We start from the raw sequence: 21,169 nt of genomic DNA on the forward strand, positions 1-21,169 counted from the left end.
TTTTTTCATTTCTATATCCACTTGCTGCTGGGAAGGAAAAGATACAGAAGAAATAATGTGTATACTACCGATACATAATTTGTATTGAAATAATTATCATCATAGTCTAAGTACTCTACTCAGATATACCTCAAGATTTTTTGGGGATTACTGACTAAATTGATTGGTAAAAATTGCCGGTAAAACTCATATACCTGCAAACTCAAGTCCCATTTCCAAAGATTTTATGTCTCCATGGCAACAATCATGTGCATCTACATGTTATGTGTGATTTGATTACATAATTATGCTTGGTTCATGTATAGCAGCCTGTCATGTAATCTAGCTGCTAGGCCTCGGGCTTTCTTCTGAAAGGTGCAATCAAGCTCGAGGGTGTACACCATTCACGCTATCACCCTCACTAGCGACCTTCGGTCACCATCACAGTGGGCAGAATAGCCCAAGGGGTCTAGCAGCAAGACTATCTGTCATATACCAAACTCCATTAAAAATAAAATCATAGACCCATCATGTACATTGGCACTATATCAATATGTATGCAACACAGTTCTTCATCTGCATCCGAAAAGTGTGTTAAGATAATCACAAATAACTATAAGACTAGTTACACAGAATCATGTGACTAAAACTGTTATCATTATTTGTATAGTGCTGGCTGTCTCTCTCTCTAAGTATCGTGTCCCCAGTGGTCATTGGTGATCATGGTCTTCCACACTTCATGGTTTACAGCAATTCTAATCATTCCTGCTGGGGACATATTCATCTCTTAATTCAGCAATTTAGGGGGTTCTCACTTAGCCAGTTAAGTCGACTTTGAGTCAACTCTCGTCTTACGTAACATAAATAAAAATAAAAATATGTAAATAAAGTAAATGTCGATTCAGAGTAGTGTTATAGGCCAGGTTCAATAGGGGTTTGAGATTCGACTTATCATTTGTGTCTGGCACAAAGTTCCATGAAGGCTATTCTAATATCGGATGACTTTGGTATGTGATCTGTGTCAGGTACAAAAATTCAGTGTGAATGGAGTCCCAAATCCAGATTATTACATGTAGTCTTACTACTTTATATGTCGCCTCAGAGTGAAACTCACAGTTGTAGTCTGAACATAGTAATTGTTCTTACCAGCATCTGCCACTGTCTTCTTCTTCTTTCACTACCCTGGTCTTGTCTGTCATTATTAGGTGTTCCATCTCTCAGTATCCAATAAAGCTTCTTTGTCTTTGCAGTATATTCTTCCATACTCTTCAAATACAAAAAACAATATCTGGATACCTATGTTGTTTTTTATACAAAATTTATGTCAGATTGAGTCTTCATACAAAATATGTAAAAACTAATGTTTTCATACAAGATGTATATTTACTAATTGCAGTCATTTTTTATACAAAATCTGTATGAACTGTTGCTTGTCTGTTAGTAGTTTTAAGCTTCATTCGAGAACTTTTATATAACATAACATTTTATACAAGACTTTTCTGTAATGTAACCTTCATACATGAGCTCTTTTCTGTAATGTAATGTTACTAACAGTAATGTAGTGTTCACATAAGGTACATTTTCTGTAATGTAATGTTACTAAAAGTAATATAGTGCTCATATACAACAATGTTTTATAGATGTCGTAAATAGCTTGTTTGAAATGATGTGCTATGCAGTAGTTACCCTCAACACAATGTTTAGTACATAAAATGTGGTGACTATCAACGTGTTATGTTATCATCACCGTGGTTACTGTGGTACACCTAAACAACAGTGGACCAAACAACATCAATGATAATGAGACACAACTTAACATCTATACCACAATATCTGTCATGTTGATAGATTTGTCCTGTGTTGTTATGCACATTTCATAATTTCATATACATTGTACATACAAGTGTGCAGAGTTGAGCTCCTGGCAGCGAATCGGGTACACTGTTCTTCCCCCTACTTTCTTGATCCAATCACAACTCATGTCTCTGCTTTGAATATAGACAATGTCATTCTACATTGTACACCAGAGATTGTACTCAGTAGTAAGTTACATATTGTATGTGGTCGCTGTTAAAGTACACTGTACTTCAGACAGTTCTCAGAGATTGTACTCTATATATATTGTACTAGATTTAAGTCACTGTCAAGGGTAAAAGTACTTCAACTTTTAGAAAAAATAATTTCAATAAAAGAGTGGTTCTGCTGTAAGCAGATAATATATATGAATGTTCCATGTGAAGCAGGAACACATAGATGATATAAGAGATTAATTTTTATCACTAGTGGGATTTTTAGTATTTTAATAATATTTTTTTTAATTACTTCATAACTAAGTGTTACCATTATTGTCATTTATGTGACATAAAATTATAGATACAATCATCTTTTGTATTACAGAAAATATTGTACTTTATATGTAACAAAGTGGCCTTGTAGTTGGTGGTCATTCATGTTTTATTTTTATGATCACGACTGAAATTACTGATATAAATTTCACTGAATTGTCGTACTAATATATGAAGGAAACCATAAGATGGTCATCACCTAATTCAGTACAAATAAGGGATAAATATACTGTAGAGAAAAGGATGACTAACAACATTTCACATACGTGTCTTTTCTAATAAATTGTTAATAACAGACAGTTTACCATTTCTAGTCAAATAGAAAATAAAATCTAACTAAAACGAGTTAGGGATATTAAGGTGTAATGCGCCAGGGATGCGTTTACTTCATTCATTTTTTTCAATTTTTTTTTAATTCTAAAGTTCAAAAGTCACTTTTCACTACACTATGTCAAGGCTTGGTGAAATAAGTGTGTGAAAATGTTATTTTGAGGTTTATTTTTAGAAGGGATTTTACTTCTGGTGATGGCATTAGAAACCTGAACACTCAGTTACCGATTCACCCAGATATGTATATAGCTAGGCATATACAGAGAATTCAGTTGGTAGTAAGCAAGACACTTTCATAGTCACTTTGAAAACAGTTTTGCTGGAGTCACCACATGAGTCAAGTGACAAGTGCAATTCTACTGTCTGGGAGAAACCATTTCTTGTAGAGGTTGTACACAATTGAGTGTATCTTTATTACCAGCTTGGCCAACATATTTCAGTAAGCTTTGGTGACAATTCTCATCAAATGAATAACAATTCCACCTACAATTGGGCATTTATATTTTTTTAATCAGAACCTACGCACCCCTCCAAAATAATTAAAGTTTGTATTTGAAAAAAGTTTATCTGATATTTACGCAATCATTGATATGCATATTTTTTCGAGTTTTGGCAAAAAAGTTCAAACTATAAAAGTACTTGGTAGATTTGCATACTAGAAGGAATACCTTCTTTATAAAATAACAGCTTTAATTTCAATATCAGTTGTGCTTCAACGCCTTTGGCACTATTTTTTCTTGATTTTAACTGAGAATGCATTGATGTTTTCTTGGAACAAAGTATCAACAAAAGTTTAAGCAGTTTATTTCTGAGGTTTATTTCACATTAAAAGGCAGATACAGCCCTAGCTGCTTTACTTGAAGTCAAACATGACACAAAGTCACTTTCACCTCCCCAGCATCATGCAGAGGTAAAAATGATTTAAATTAACCATGAACCAACTGCAAATACAAGAACTGAGAAATCTTGTAAACACTTTACAAAAAATTCAATGATATACCTTGATGAACAGCATATAAGGAAAATAATGTTCAAAGAATATTTGTAAAAATGTATTAGCGTATTGAGTAAGTTGCCAAAATGCACAACCAATCATGAATACCACCCATCCATATTACAGCTGTAAATGCATTGCCATGACAAAAATGATTAGCAGTATTTGGGTTTTTTAAGCAGTAGTTGTTTTTTTTTCACCAAATATATAAAATTTCCACCAGTCAGCTTTGTAATAATCTTCCAGCAGATAAAAGCAACTCAGAACACCATGATTGATTTCTTTATGATGTGTGATATTTTGTTTTTATGTAGATTGTTGATTTCACTTCCTGAGTATGAAATGTACAAGTTTATAAGATATATGATGTGCTGTGCCTCCCTATCAGCTAGCTCTTTGAGAAGCCTGATTTAGAGGTGAACAAGACAACATATCTTACAGTTTAGAAATATACAAATATATGTGATTGAACTTGGACATGAAAGACTTTATTTTAACATGAATGTTTGATGGAATTTTTGAAAACTGTATTTTTTGTTTTTTGATTGTGTTCAGTATTTGTATGTATAAATGGACTTACAAAGTTTGTAGGGTCAAATGGATCTACTACTTGTTCAGTACTTGAGTTTATTTGGATTTGTCATTTTTGTAACAGAATTGCTGTTTGTATCAAAGCCCATTTACATATTTATACACCTGATTTTTGTTTCTTAGTTGTCATTGAATGTCTTGATACTATGAATATAAAAAGGTGTGTAATTATACCAAATTCTGGGACAAATCTTTGCAAAAGTCATTGTTTTAATATGCAGAATATGTATAATTTGGTAAATGTTATCCAACAAAAAAGGTTGTATCTCGTCAGTAAAACAATTTTATGTTCATAAATAGAAAAAAAAGTATTTGTAACAATCAAAGAATACAATAAAATGTCTAATAGTATTAACTCATATTCACTTTTACATGATATACATATATGTGATGTGATGTTGTTTGTTTTAATGTTTATATTAATGATAAAGATTTATTGGTCTAAATCCAGTACAGTTCATTTCAGATGTCAACAGAAAAGTCTTGCGTTGCCATGAGAGTTGAGAAATCATTATATTAGTTGACTTTTAATTCTCATTGTCTGAAATAGAACTTTTACCACCAAGGTGTTATAAAATATCAAAATAACCATCATTCAATTTCTTTGTCAACACCATATGACTTTTGCACACTACACACATACATTACCATGGGCATAGGAGAATAATTTTGACCCTCTAGCATGACATCGAATACTAAGTAAAATTTTGACCCTCTAGCTTGACATCAAATACTAAGTAAAATTTTGACCCCCTAGCTTGACATCAAATACTAAGTACAGATACCAAGAATTGTACCTAGTAGAACATCAAAACCCTACAAGATATTTAACTAATGCAAATTGTAACATGTTACCGTATAAGTGATGGAGAAAAATAATGCAAAAACTGCATCTTTATGGTAGTTTAATATTGTTCTGATGAACAGAATCAAACTGTCCAAGTAAATTTCAAACAAACATACTGGCCATCTTGAGAGCTATTCAATACAAGTTGCACCTGAGCTGGGGAGATCACCAGCAGGTGCGAGGAATATAGGTTACCTGTGGAGGTCACAGGCAGGTACAGTAGGACCTATGTTTAGAATTGCAGTAATAGGAAAGGACTAAGAAGATAGTCATGTTGTTCAGCCCTATCAGGCTTCTTAAGCATGAGTGGTGCTGGCTGATAGCATGACAAGAATGTATATCATTACAGACTATAATTGGAAAAGATCACCTGGAGAGGTCACCAGGTGTCTGGACTCTAGTCTACCTAGGGAGGTCACCAGCAGGTAGTTCCATTGTGTATTTAAAATTGTAGTAATAGGAAAAGAGCATCAAGGGATGTCACCTTGCCTGGCAGGTGTCTGGCTACTCCCCTTTTTTGAGTATATCTATATGTGACGCCCTTTGGGGTGCATTTTCTAGCCCTTTGGTCTAAAATGGGGTATGGTGGGGTGTTTTTTGAGTTGGAGTCTAAAATGGGGTCCACTTTGAATTTTTTTTTTTTTTGCTTGGTCTTAAATGTGGTATTGATTTTTGGTCAAAGTGGGTCTAAAATGGGGTCTGGAGTTTCCAGCACTGGTGACACACCTCTACCAGAGCTGGCCACTGGTACTGCCCCTGGGGTCACAAGCAGGCAATGTGGGTCATGACATTTTTGAGAGAATTTTAAATCTATGAAAAGACCACCTGGGGAAGTAATCAGCAGGTATCTGGAGTCTAATATGTACCAAAGGACATAATATTATTAAGTATAATAATCGTAGAACCACTGGTATCATGAACCAATATGTAGGATAGCTGGGATGATTCCTCATATGAATAAATTCAAACTTTAACCTTTCTGCCTCATATCTGTGTCGTGCATGAAGTCGCACACTGTAAATTTGATCACTAGAGGGCAGTGTACAGTTATCTCCAATGTGTGTTTACAAACCTGCAAATGAATGGGATCATTTGAATTTATTCATATGAGAAATCATCCCAGCTATCCTACATATTGGTTCATTTTTTACCACCATGTCAATGCTTGGACCCATATTTCATTTTGACAAGCGACATCACCGTATTGACTAGCTAAAAACACAAATGTCACCTTTGAAACCATGTGTAAAGGTTGTGTGAACTCACACATCACAGCACAGGTCTCCTATTTACATGTAATTCTGTTGTGAAAATACTTTGGGTTGACAGAACTAAGCCAGTGTATTGCAAGGTGTTCAGTTTGACTGTGTTCGAATCTACAGTTTTCTCAAAAAAGGGCCACCTACCAAAATTAGGTGCAAATTTCAGCTGTCTTTAATTACTACACATTAAGTCAAGACTGAAATGAGCAGCTCTTCAAATCACTTTTATTGGTGAGTAAACAAATCATTATTATCACTAAACTTTGTAAGTCTGATATTTGTGAAATGGGACTTGGTCAGCCACATTGTAACCATGGCAATAATAGGCTAGTGCCTTATTTCTGTCATCTGTCAGTACACATTGTGACTGATATGGCACAAAGCTGTGATGTGTACATCACATTGTGTAAATATCTCCTGCCCTAATAATGACTGTTTACATTCACATTTATTTAACAGAAGAGAGAAACAAATCACTTAATGAAATGCATTTATTTACTTCTTCATTTATTTATACAACAACTGTATTAACTCAATAACATGGAATGTACAACTCTTCGTAAGTAATTGTGTGGGAATGGCATATAATAATTCTGGACATCTGTTGCAACAATATATACAAGATGATGATGATGATGATGATGATTCAAATAAACAGATCCAAACACCATTCCATAAATGACTTCTATAGATACAATCTTCTAATCAAAATACTTCTTTCCACACAATATTCAGAATAATTCTAGAGTTCAATGTTTTCATTTTATCTGGGATGATGGTTGTTTGTTGATACCTCTTTCCTCTTTTATAAATATGATACACGTAATCTGTGTTTGATGTTAGGGCCTTGAAGAATGTTCCAAATGCTGTGGTAAATACACAAAGTATAGTTCAAAGTTTATCAGAGTCACCAAATGGAAAAGCATGCAGTGGAAAGGCTTCAGGGTTTTAGTAATGAGTGGGCACCAAATGTTGAAGTTTTCACCTTTCAATCAATTTGTGGATTGTTCTTGAAAAGATACTCGGCCTGTGAAAATAAAGAATAACTTAATCAATCTATTGTCTTTCTGAAAAAAGAAATCATCAAAATCAAATGAAATTTCAGATTAAACAAATGGCAAAATAAAATTCTTTTATAATGATAAAAAGGAAAAAATATACACATAAAACTGAAATATGTATATTGTAGATGTCTCTCATTCATTTGTAATACTACAGTTCAGATTATATAATTATTAACCTCATTCAAACATATATAAAAGTATCTCAACAAATTTGTTATACCATGAACAAACAGGCTTTGATCTAAATATGGTTCTCCAACTAACTCAAGCCAATAAGATGATTTCATCCTAGTTGCTGAGAGAAGAAACACTATGTGGTGGTGAGATTGATTACTAGACAACTGTGAACTGAGTTACAACAAAACAGAATCCAATGAAGGCTTACCATGTAATCAATAGCATCATCAGGTCTAACTTTACAACACTCAATCAAACCCTGGGTTAGAGTGGGCATGACATGTTTCATTAAGTAATTCCTCAGTGGAATAGACTGGTTCTCCAACACTTCTTGTTCTTGTCGTTTCACTTCTTCAAGACGCTGTGACTGTTATGAAATTAAAAGATTTGAATCAATGATGAGTCAAAGGTTGGTATCTGGTGTATGGTGTTGTATATGGTGTTCTACAATAAGCTCTATTGTACCTGAAAGTTGCTGATGTTGTTGTAATTGAGCATAGACTTAAATATTGAGTTTCATATACACAGGAGACATTCACTGTTATGCATGATTGAATTCCCAACCCTAAGATATTTACCAGCACACTTTTTGTGTGAAATATACCAATTGACTAAAAATGTTCTCACTGATGAGAATCTGAATGTGACAAGTCAGGGTATACTGAAAATTGGAGTACAAGGAATAGATATTCAATACTGATTGATCAATCAGAGTAATGATACTGACAATGTGCTATGTAAGACTATTTCAACACACAGCTTCTTACCCATTCTTGTTGTCTCTGTTGTCTTTCAGCAGCTTCTTCTGCCTCCTGCCTTTCTCTCTCCTCCTTTTCTTCCTTTTCTCTTTTAAGTCTCTTTTCGGTTTCAATTCTCTCCATTTCTTCAAGTTCTTCTGGTGTTGGTCCATAGTTGCGAGGTTCTCCCATAATTTTGATAACCTGTTCCACAATATTCTTGTTTTCTGAATCTGTTTCTTTTGTAACATCTGTAACATTCAAGATTTAAGCAAAGTTATACCACCGTCATTGTTTGGTAATGGTAGTATTTATGTAATAAAATCTACCATAGTTCCCCCCCCCCCCCCCCCCCCCCCCGATGTTTCTATTGGGTAAAACATAAATGTAAAAGTACACAAGTTTTAACAGATACAAAGGAAGTCTAGCCTACTTACCAATGTGGTCAGGGTGGATTTCAAGTTCATCAAAGTAGTTAAGTACAGAGTTATCTTCTTCATTTACTGCCCGGAATTCAGCCAGACGTCTCACTAGCCCTTCTTCTGTGTTATGAGTGCCAGCTACTACACTCTCTGGTAGATTCATCACTCTTATTTTCAAGAAATCATCTGGAGCTTCAAGTGATATGACCACTTCTGGCATGATGTTCTTGTCATATGCAGGCACTTTACTTCCTTCTGGTTCTTCTTCTTCCTCATCAGCTGAAACAAGAGACAAACAGCCAAACACGTAGATGTTAATATATTACTGTCCAGTATTTAATTTCCTTGGAATGAATGCTATAGTTGAAAAAAAAGACATTAACCATTCTGTCAGTATTTTCTTCTTATTGGTTAGAAAAGAGATGCACACAAATCTAGAAGGTCAAGAAGTGTTTCAACTGACATTCTACTTGAACTGGAAAGCGGAGCTACGATTTCAAGGTAGAATAAGTGTACTATTTATACTATACTATACTATACTATAGTCAAGTATATTGATACATACCTGCAAAAAGTTCCTTTGCTTGTTCATACGTCTTGGGATATCCATCCAGAATAAAGCCTTGATTTTGACATGGCATGGAATGAAGTTTCTCACGGAAAAACTGGATAATATACTGATCCTCAATTCGTCCTGAAACGACAAAGCAGACATTGTTAGAGATGAGATGGACTGTTTAAACAGAGAGAACAGCACAAAACTGAAATATTAGCCATTTACACTGAATACTGATACAGTCATGTACACATTGGCAATAAGCCCTTCCTTGAAATGTCTGTTTGAACTATTACTTCATGAACTTATCACTTCCGATATAATCATCTACTGCTTTGCTGTCAATACCTACCATTATTACTTTCTTTGCTCTCATTAATCTGGTCTAACAATTCCTGGTCTTCTTGAGCTTTACCATCATCATCCTCACTCTCCTCTTGTTCTGCACGAGCTGCACTTCTCTCCTGAAGGTGACAGAGACAAGACATGTTGACATAAGTAAGATTACATACTGTTATCAATCATTGGTCTGTACAATCTCTGTCAAACAATGATTCAAGTTTCACTTTTAACATTTTTTACAAAATTGTCGGGATCTGATTAATAAAAATGTTTTCTGTATTGTCTTAGTGCTGTGTTATGAATACAAACTGCCTGCTATTCAGAATATCTGACACCTGAATGCAATGTTACAAACTTACATTTTACTTACAGAGATGGTAAAGTGCAAAGTACCATGTCCATTACAGCTATTAAAACCCAGTGTTCTTTTGACCCCCACATACAACAACTTCAAAATATATCAGAAGTCATTAATCTACAACTTACCAACTTATCAATAGCTTCATCAATTACATCTTTGATTTTAATGTGATGTAGTTTATAGTTTTCACATAACTTCTTGACAACTGATGTCTTACCAACAGCAGGAGGTCCAAGAATACAGGCTCTCATTGGCTGAAGGTAAAAAAAAATAAAATTAATAAAAACAATAAAATGAAATTAATATATACTGCGTTATTAACACAGAGGTATTATAGCCTCTACTATTGATTCTATTCACAAGGGACCAAAGTACATGGTTCAGTAAATGATCTTGACAGCCAAATGCTACAGAATTATAAAACATGTAAAACACATTTGTATCTATTGAAATAACAACACACAGTTATGGAATGATTTAAAGCACATTTTCAACATACCCATGAAAGGTATTTGATCCTACATGTTCTCTGTTTCAATCTAACTTCCACTTTGTATGTGTCAATATATTTGGTGTTGCAAAATAAAGACATATAAATCTTACCAACAACCCTCTCGTTGTTTTGTATTCCTTAATGATTCCACCAATGTTATCCACCAGACCTGTTTCTGCTGCCCATCTGATGTTCATACTTTCTTTGATATACACAGCATCCATACGGAGGTTGACCAACAACTGATCAAAATCTGCTTGCTGTTGATCACAACAAAGGAAAAATACATTTTCCAGTCTCAAAAACAACTTGTATGTATTCTGTTTTTATTTGTGTCTAAATAACCAAACTAGAGAAATTAATCAATTTAATATGACTTCACAGAAAAATTTGTAAATCTGGTCGGCCACTTTAATACCAAATGTTAACAATTTGTTTATGAGTGTAATTTATTGTATTATAAAAAAATGACAGTAAAACAATAACGTTGTTTAGACAACTTTGACAGAAAATACCTGGTTTCATATACATTGTGTGTGTTGGTTAAACATCAAAATATCTATTTCTTGAGATATAACAATTTCATTCATTAATACATAAATACACAACTACAGTAGCAATCATCTATAAATTTAAAAGCTACAAAAAGTATTAGCTTGTTTGATATATGAGTAACATACATGTACATGTTAATATGTGTTTGAATAAATGACTGCTATTTACAGTAAGAATTTAGCATTTATAGATCATAGATCTTACCTCCAAATCTTTGCTCAACAATGCTTCTTCTTTTTTGATGTTTTTGATTTTACCAGTACCAAGACTTGTACTGACTGCCTGTAAGTGAAAGTAACAATCTACATTACAAGGTGTGTAATATCTCACATGGCTCTCAATACAAATAAATATATCTGATGTGGATCTTACATTTCTCCAGGCTGGAGATACAGTAGGATACATTGTTTTGAAACACAACTGAAAGGGAACTTTGTTTCTGATCAAGTGCCACCAGAATCTGGATTTTTTCTCAACCACTGTGAAATAGTGAGGTCTATCACAAGTTGTAAAAAATAAAGGGAAGAAAATCTACATTGGACTGAATACAGTATATTTCACAGTAGATATGCTAACTGCCCATGACATTGCCATCATTTCATCTGATGAATACAATGATAGTGAGCATGACAGTGTTAATGTTCACGGCTAACCAGCTAAACAGAATAATATTGTGACTCTAATGTTACTGGGTGCTTGGAAAACAGAGAATACACCTTGCTTGGTTTACTATAGATGCATTTAGTTCATTTACTATGAATAGTATTTAACCACATGATGACACTTGATGTATCATGATACTTGTTCATGCAGCATATATCAAACTAAAAAGTACTGGCATATTTGGTTTTATTGGCTACATGCTGACTAGCTTATGACAGGGTTGGTACAAGTTTGGTATTGGTATAATCACTTACCCTAACAACTTCTTCCAAGGAATTCTGTGAATCATCTACTGCAACAAGGTACCTAGTCTTTGGACGGCTATCACCAATGTTCTGGATAACTCTGTTGGGAAATAACAATATCACACAACATCAGTACTGAAATGGGATGCACTGGATAAACTTGTAAAGCATGATTGATTTGCCATGATATGAATTCCTAAGTCTTGATAAATTTTGTTTAGTCTACAATTCCCACAATCTCTGTATGATATGATATTATGTTATGACATACAATTTTGTGAATACTTACGCTGCAAGATCTTTGATATGAATTGTGGGCACTACATTGTTTCCTGTACCAAAACACTGAAGAGCATCAGCTTGACCATGCCAGGCAGTCTGTAAAACAACAAGTGTTTTGTTAAGTGTGATGATAAGGAGGTAGAATCTACCTGAGTTCCACAGGTATTTACCAGTGTTCCCAAAATAAAATTAGGCAAGGAATGGACACTGGATGGATTTCCCCCTTGGTAACTGCAGCAACCCATCCTTTGCAAAAAAAACCCACAGCAATGCCACATAATGTACACGACGTGAGACTACTTTGTAAGGTATACCTTGGTTACTATCAAAATTAAAATAATGTTATCATCACTGAACTTCAACCTATAGATTAAGTTTAAAACACTTGGTTTCATATTTGCTGTACTATTCTAGAGTAAACACCTTCATTCATATTTCTTTCAATTAATATCATTCTAATTTATGATACTTATTTTAAAGAAATTCATCTGCATGGTTCTTTTTCCAGAAAAGTGGAATTTTGTGGAATGATTTCATATCTAAATAAAATCCCCAAAACACCCAACAGAAGTTCGACTCAATGAATTGACTTACCTTGAACAGGTAGTGGAAAATACTTTCACCACATCCGTATGTAAGACCAGATGCAACAACATAGGTCACAAATTTTGCTTTGTTCTGATGAAAACAATATAAAAATCAATTTTAAACAAATGACAAAGATGATTAAAACCCTAATCATAAAATTTATAGCAATGTTCATCATGGCATGGGATGGCTATGAAATTACATAGAGTAGAAATAATGCGATGTCACTTTATCAGTTTCAGTACCTCGTATCATATTGTTTTATTGTAATAATGTTACTTATTGTATATTTTATATCGATGGCCTTCATATACTGAATAAATAGACCATCATTAAAAATAACAATGTTCATCTTCAGTTATGTTATTATTTAAACTAAAAGTAGATTAATTAGTTCACTTATTAAAACACCAAAATTGAAGGTTGGTACATTTATCAAAGGCATAATGCAAAATTTAGTAGTCAAAGTGAAAAGTAGTACAAATAGAATAGTTTCCAATAGTGAAGTTTCACAGCTTTGTATTAGTCTTGTATGCTGCCATGAATTGTGTAGCACTTGTTGAGAAGTAGACATCCAGGGAAAGTGTAGAACAGTGACCATTCATTGTTGATTATACAAATCAGCTATATACTAGTGAGCCTCACCCTATAAATCTACCACATATTCTCCAGCTTGAATGCTAATATGTTGTGTTCTTAAGCTACTGTTCTAAATGATTGTGTGTTGTCCTATAACTGCTGTACATATATGTCCTATAATTTTAACACAAAATTAATTGATGTACACACGCTGGGATTATCATACTTACTGTCTTTCCATTTTTGATGACTAATTTCTCTGCACTAATGTGAGACTTGTAATTTGGATGTGCTTTCCTACGACGATAATCGTCTTCTGTGAAAGGAATCTCTGGATCATCCTGTACACAGTAAAACAATTGTCACTGATTAGTACGATAAAAGAAACTATGAAATTTGTCTCTCAAGTAGTGTGATAGCACCACATTTCAATGTTTATAAAAGTACTACAGTACTATTTGGATAATAGAAAGAGAGTCTTACCGGATCCAATGGTTTGCTTTTAGACCATGTCATAACTGATGATAATAGGATGAACATTTTGGGACCATCAAACCTATCAATCTCAGCATGTAGAGCTGAAGTGTAAAAAAACAAAAGTTAGATATATTACACATCATTTAATATCTTATTACAGTTCTAATTTTAATATTTGCAAAGTTATAAAGAAGTTTTCTATAGGTAATTAATGTCAAGCATTAACTGCCTGTCTTTTGACCACTATCTCATTTTATTCTAATATTCCTTTGAAATATTCACATTATGTCATTTTTTGGATAATGGGAACAGCAGCTGTCTTGTCTTAACCCATTTAATCAATAGTTTTGACTCATGAAGTGCAAATAATTCTAATTCACACAAATCTGTGAGAATCAGGTTCAGCAGCAGCTCTCTCCCTTTCCCTCTCTCAACAACTGATGTATTATGTATTAAAAACAACAGTGTGTGTGTGTGTGTGAAACCAAATATTGCTAGTTAAAGGCCCATAATTATAGTTTATTAAACTTTCTGGTCCTTCTACTTCTTGTCAGTAGCCGTATCGTAGTCACTTCATTTCTAGCACTATAAACATAGTACAGCTGCAGTTAGATACATCTTGATAGTGTAAACTTTAAGTAATATCATATCTTGAGAATCAAGTATGGTATATTGAAACACTAGCTACAAATGAACTGAAAAAGTGAAATCCATAAAGTCAAGAGTGTGGTAAATAACTACATGTATGGTATTTCTATACAAATAATTAACAATTACCTGACACTGCCCATGTTGCTTCATCAATTTGATCTGGATCTTCAGTGATGTCATATACTATAATATCACATTCCATTAAATGTTCCAATAATTGGTCTCTTTCTGGTGTCTAAAGAAATAAAAATACCACCAGTGAATAAATGACATATGACATATGATCTGTATATTTGTTTTGTTTCCCATTATGTACCGAACCGTAACATCCATTGTAACAATACCATCTTGTTGGGAACTTCCATAATAAACTATAGGATGAGTTAAAGAAGGCCTTTTACCAGAATAATGAATGTAAATGTAAGAGACATGGAAAGATTTTCCTTGTTATACATTCATGTTGGGGCATACCCAAGTAAGATCATTGCATTTGTCTGTAAGTAAACTAAAGTATGCATGAAGAACCTAGTCTTTTAACATGACCTCAGATCTGCAGTCAGACAGATGCCAAACAAAAGCTGAGCATGACAGTAACTTTGGTGCTCAGGTGTAAATGTCCCTTATGTGCACCTTAGGTGTAATGCAACCTGTAGTCTCCTCATATCAAAAGAAAGCCCAACAGTGTAGCAACTAGACTAGTAAGAACTGAGGCAACACTCAAACTGGGCCATTACATGTAAACCCTCTACGATAGCTCGACTATTCTAAACTATTCAATTAATCTGTTGAGGATTTTAACAAAGCAGGGGATTTGACAGATATCTGACAGTTACAACTTACCGTTATTATATCTTTTGCCCATTCTGGTTTAGTAATGTTGACATCCTTGACTGTTCCTACAACTTCATAAGTACCTTCCTTTGCTGGTAGGAGGACATCACTATCTATACTCTTCTCATCTTCCTCTTCTTCAATTTCTTCCAAAGATGCTCCGACAATACATGTTGATAGATACTGAAAAAAATCAAACATGTACAAGTTAGGATTGCATTTATGTGAAAATGGCTGGGATGCTTTTTAATTTGGGAATTCCCCAACAATGAAATAAAAATCCCTTTTCTACCAGGATTACATGTAATAATACACGTGAGTATCCAATACTGGGTCTCAGTACATAGTACATGTAAATACAAGGGTACAGCATAACATGGGTCATGGAATTTAGAGTGTTTATAGGAAGTCAATCTCGGTGGAGTGGAGAACTTTAACGCGTTTACACACATATCATTCAATGTTTATGTTCAAAAATTATAACATCACTGTCTCTATGTAATCTCAAATGTTATGTTAGAATCACATCTCGTTGACGACAGTGACCCAAGATTGAATCCATTGGACTAATATTGCCATGCGCCTGCACTGTCGTCTCACTCCAACTTGCCAGTTACATTTTACCATTATAGCACTATGCTGTACTAACCTTCCCGATGTTCTTTCCGCCATAGGCATCCAAGTGATTAACAAAAACCAACTTTGATTTTGGGATTTCTAGGGATTCGCTCTCTTCCGCCATCTTTCTAGAAACTGTTTTGGTGTATGCGCAAACGTAACAATGTTTGGATGCGCAGTAAATACGGTCGCTAGGACGATCACGTGATCAGTTGTCAGCGCACGCCCTCTGTTGTATTATGATAACTACTTACGTTTTCAATATGAGTGCACAACTGCAGAACACAATGTATTTGCATGTGAGTGTAACACAATACTATATAGGTGTTCAAATTTTTTCGAACGTTCTATAGTATTGTGACACGAAAATTAAGAATTTACACTGTAACTGTTGGTACATACTGAGAGCCACGACATACACTTTTGTAACTTTCAAACACCTAGTTTGACTTGTTTATTCTTAAAAGTGGGACACATGTGTTGAACAAATAATATGTGTGGCTGAAATTAATGGCGCAAATAGTATGCTAATAGGTATGATGTGCTATACTATACACCAAATACGCATACATCACATTTATGAGTTTTACTAAACGTCCAACGTCTATGGTAAAATCTTATTTTAAAAAAATTGGTAGTTCCTAGATATGAGGTGAGATTAGTGCCAAAACACTTGTCTTAACATTATTTTTAGTTTACATTTTCATTTTATTCTCCCATTTTGTCTCCATTTTTATCTAATTGTGTTCACATTTTTATTTCAACCTCTCATTTTGTTTGCATTTTTATCTGATCTTGTGAAATATGTTATTACACGTCATTGCAAAATGATATCTTGAAATAAATAAGCTTCATACATTTTGTATCGGCATATTTGGTGAATGCTTTATTCAAGGATGTAGCTTTAAGGCCGGTAGTCGGGAAAAAAACAACAACTGGCTACTCTGCATTATCGTGTCGGCTACTTTAAGGAATTTGATTTCAACTTCTTTGTATTCCCTTGGCTAGGCTGAGCGCTTCTTTGTCTCTATATTATTATTCTATTGCGGCAACATTTCTAGCGTTACACACATCACACATGTTTCAAATGTTATCAATTTTTACAAGTTACAAGTCAAATGGCTAGCTAAAGACATTTAATACGAACACTTCGACATTATATACTATGAACTCATCGTCAATGTTGTGAAACGGTTATTCTTACATTGTACCTCGTGTAGTTAGTCTCAGTTACCTAGACTTTTGTCGTTGAGGGCTCCAATTGGGGTAATGCCCTCAACGGCAAGAGTCTGGGTAACCGAGTACGATTTTGTTAGATTTCAAACCAAAGTTACCATATATAGTACATGTAGAGCTGATAAAGGTCTAGATAATGCTGACATTCATATTACTTTCCCAATATATATGTATGCTTTTCATCATATCTGCACGTGTCTTTGTCTTTAAATGATACTTTTTAATATTCAATTTTTAAGAGCACATCATCATTTACACAAGGCCACATCACAAAGCCACGTGCAATGTATCATATTTGGCACATTTGTATGTCTTATTTACGAACCAACACCTCCAATGTATAGTGATACCTATTTAAAAAGTGTTATAAAGTTAGAACATACATATTCCAATTAAATATTAATCCCTTTTCTATCAAATTTTATCGTTTATTATGTCTATATTAAAAGAAAACACATTTCTTATATTACTTTGCACAATTATGCAAATGACTGTATGCAAATTGTTTTTGGGTAGCCTTTTACTCATAACCTATAACTTGTTCACTCGTTTATAAGTGCTAGGAGGTACGACAGATACAATTATAACGATATATTAAACTTAAAAGCGCAGGGCACAGGCTGCTAACTTTAATTCCTATATCTAACACGTATGCCCAGTCTAATCATACCAATGAGACAATTCGGAAATAACCAATTGCAATGTATAAACATCGTTAAAAGACCAACGTCAACAAACGGTCTCAAATGCACCCCAAGCTCCATTTTTATTTATTTATTTATTTATTTATTTATTTATTTATTTATTTATTTATTTATTTATTTATTTATTTATTTATTAATCTTTCATGTACATACACCATTCCAGTGCATTGGCACTGTTCTCCCAATGGAACCTGTTGCAAGATTACGTACATAGAAAAAAACAACAAAAAAACAAAAAGGGACAAACCAGGACAAAAAATTACAGATGCCATAGTGTACTTTAAAAGATATCCAATTACAATACCAGACTACATTCTTAAGATGTCTTTTATATATTGATGAGTTCGGAGCTGATCTTATGGATAGGGATAGATTGTTCCATAGAACAGTACCACTATAGTGAAATGCCCATTTCCCATATTCTTTTAACTGTAGGGACGTATATGTTACCTTTACTGGCCTGTCTTGTATTATGAAGATGAATTTGGTTGGAAAGACTGAACATTTCAGAGAGGTAACTAGGTGCATTACCTGTTACGGATTGGTAGACATTTACAAACTCAGTGGTATTAATAATAATTTGATTTTTTTTTTAAATATGGTTTCTTGCTTCGGTTTGTTTGCCCTAGAAAGACATGTGTAAACTACTGCAAGGATGATCATGACGAAATACATTGGTCCATAGACCCTCCACCATTTTGTGAAGGGTCTATTTTGGCCAGTGCCACGTCATTGTCGTTTGCATGTCAAGAAACGCGTGCACGTAAACACGAAATGAGAGTTATTCTAGAGTTGATCACGACTAAATATAGATACCACTTGTTGAGCTACTTTCAGTGAACTTATATACACACTTTCAATGAATATACACAAAGAATGATAAATCCACTCATGCAAGGTCTCACACACATTCTTGTTTATCACACTTTTTGCTCCAGCTGCTATTTATTCAACATGCCTATATTTACTTAGAGAGTCCCATATAGTAACGAACTTCGTTTTTTCTATAACCAAGTTTTGTTGTTTACATTTGACTTTTTATGTCGAAGATAGTATGGGGGGGGGGGGTGTCAGGGTACTGACCGTGAATACTTGTCAGGGGATAGACAGGGACGAGGTGGCTGGTCGGATTACAACTAGTAATTAGCCAATATCATCATGTGATACGTCGCTGAAAAAAATGTAAATAAATAAATAAGCAAATAAATAAATAGGACTTTGTTTCATTTTTACCTCCCGGGCGATGTCTGTCTGTGTGTCAGTCATGTCTCCGTCTGTGTGTGTGTGTGTGTGTGTGTGTGTGTGTGTGTGTGCCTGTCTAAGTCTGTCTGTCTGTCTGTCTGCCTGTGTCATCAATTCCGTCCATACGTTAACCATAAATCACATATGTCCTATAAAGTTTGTTGATGTACCTTACAGTGTTAATGATTAATTAGCATAATTAATGAGTTTCTGTAATTGGGCTATATCTTAAGACTGTATACTTCAATATAATTTACTACATATGAGATTTTGACACTAATTTTGGCATGAATGCATTAACCTAACAAAGCGGATATGTCCAATAAAATTTGTTGATATAGCTTACAGTTTTAATGAAAATTTTGCATACTTAATGATTTTAGGTAATGAACGATACTCAGTAATTAAGCAGTATCATGCACTCTTAAAATTCCGTATAATTTGGCACATACATACACCTATGAAAGCACGCTTGTCCAAAAAAAAACTGTTACCATAGTTTTTTTTAGTTTAATTTGCATAATTAGTGATTCCCATACCATGAATGCAGCACGATGTAGCAGGGGTCCTTCACCTGTATATGGCCATTTGAACTACTTTCTATCTATACAAGGCAGGTGTACAGAAAGACGTCTGATACAAATTAATATTAAACTGAATGATCAAGGTGTGAGTAACTGACGAAAATAGAATCGGTTCTATTATGTCAATGCGACACGTCATTACTGTTGTCGTGTATGAGACTACGAGTCGCAAGACGCTGCCAAGAAAAGTAACAATAAACAGAGAACACAGAAATTTGCATTCTTATTTTGTATATACCTATATCCCAACGATAGTCAGTCGATCTCTTTAGCAATTTACTAGTATTTTACATTCCTCAACCGTGCACGAGTAATGGCACTGGAGCGCACGCGACCATGGCACAACGGGTGTTGTAATTTTATACCACCCGACAAGGGGCAAAACGCCAAGTTCGGATGGGAATTTAACCAGTAAGTAGCCTTCCTTTGGGAATATATTATGTACTAGTATTTAAAATGCATCAGTCGTTCGTTTGTTCTTGCATCTTCCTTTTTTTAGCTCTGATCTCAGTCTTCATCCCTCCATCCATCAATCCCTTCCTCCATCCATTCATTCTTCCATCCATCCAGAATCCACCAATTATTTATCCACAATCCATCTATCCACCACCCGTCCATCTATCTATCCATCCACCCATAACCCATCTATTATCATTTATTCATTCATTCATTCATTCATTCATTCATTCATTCATTCATTCATTCATTCATTCATTCATTCATTCATTCATTCGTTCGCTCGCTCGCTCGCTCGCTCGCTCGTTCGTTCGTTCGTCCGTCCGTCCGTCCATTCATTCATTCATTCATTCATTCATTCATTCATTCATTCATTCATTCATTCATTCATTCATTCATTCATTCATTCATTCATTCATTTTTCTTTTTGTTCTACATGTATATGATAAAATGTCTGGGGAAGGGGAGGCTTCTAAAAGCTACCGGTTTCTCTTTGCGTTAGTGCATGTATGATGTAGATTGTTTTCCCGTTTGTTTGCTACGATGGGTACGGCATAGTGGGATATGATGTCGGCACAGTCACTTGAGAACTAATATTTCATTCCAGGATGGTGATATTCTAGTCTAGGATGATCATAATATACAAAATTGTGACGTTATTATAGGTATTTGCGATATTCAAAAAATACCGTTACGGGTCACTGTTTCAGATAAGAGATCCGTAACGGTATCGTATCGTAAATACCTATAATAATAACGTCATTATTCTGTATTATGATCATCCTAGACTAGAATGTATCACCATCCTGGAATGAAATATTAGTTTACAAGTGACTGTGGACGTCGGTTTGACATGAATGCACCGGGTCATGAATCATTCATGAGCTAATGTGTGAGGTCAGATGGTGCCACGTCTGCATTACGTCATTTCCCAAGTACAGCAATAGAGATACCCCCC

At 34.4% G+C, this 21,169-nt stretch overlaps 1 protein-coding gene across 1 annotated transcript; it reads right to left on the reverse strand.

The window, feature by feature from the left end:
- Positions 1-6,807: 6,807 nt before the first annotated feature.
- Positions 6,808-16,141, reverse strand: LOC144447836 (adenylate kinase 7-like). The gene is made up of 17 exons (XM_078137948.1): positions 16,021-16,141; positions 15,381-15,554; positions 14,667-14,775; positions 13,896-13,990; positions 13,643-13,753; positions 12,840-12,923; positions 12,253-12,341; positions 11,973-12,063; positions 11,260-11,337; positions 10,611-10,760; positions 10,133-10,261; positions 9,657-9,768; positions 9,314-9,442; positions 8,764-9,027; positions 8,357-8,577; positions 7,798-7,956; positions 6,808-7,375 (listed from the first exon to the last, which is right to left on the reverse strand). The coding sequence occupies exons 1-17, from the start codon at positions 16,111-16,113 to the stop codon at positions 7,337-7,339; spliced, it is 2,127 nt and encodes a 708-aa protein (XP_077994074.1). The 5' UTR covers positions 16,114-16,141; the 3' UTR covers positions 6,808-7,336.
- Between the last annotated feature and the right edge of the window lie 5,028 nt (positions 16,142-21,169).

The sequence above is a fragment of the Glandiceps talaboti genome, chromosome 2 (genome assembly GCF_964340395.1).
Source record: "Glandiceps talaboti chromosome 2, keGlaTala1.1, whole genome shotgun sequence".
NCBI lineage: Eukaryota > Metazoa > Hemichordata > Enteropneusta > Spengelidae > Glandiceps > Glandiceps talaboti.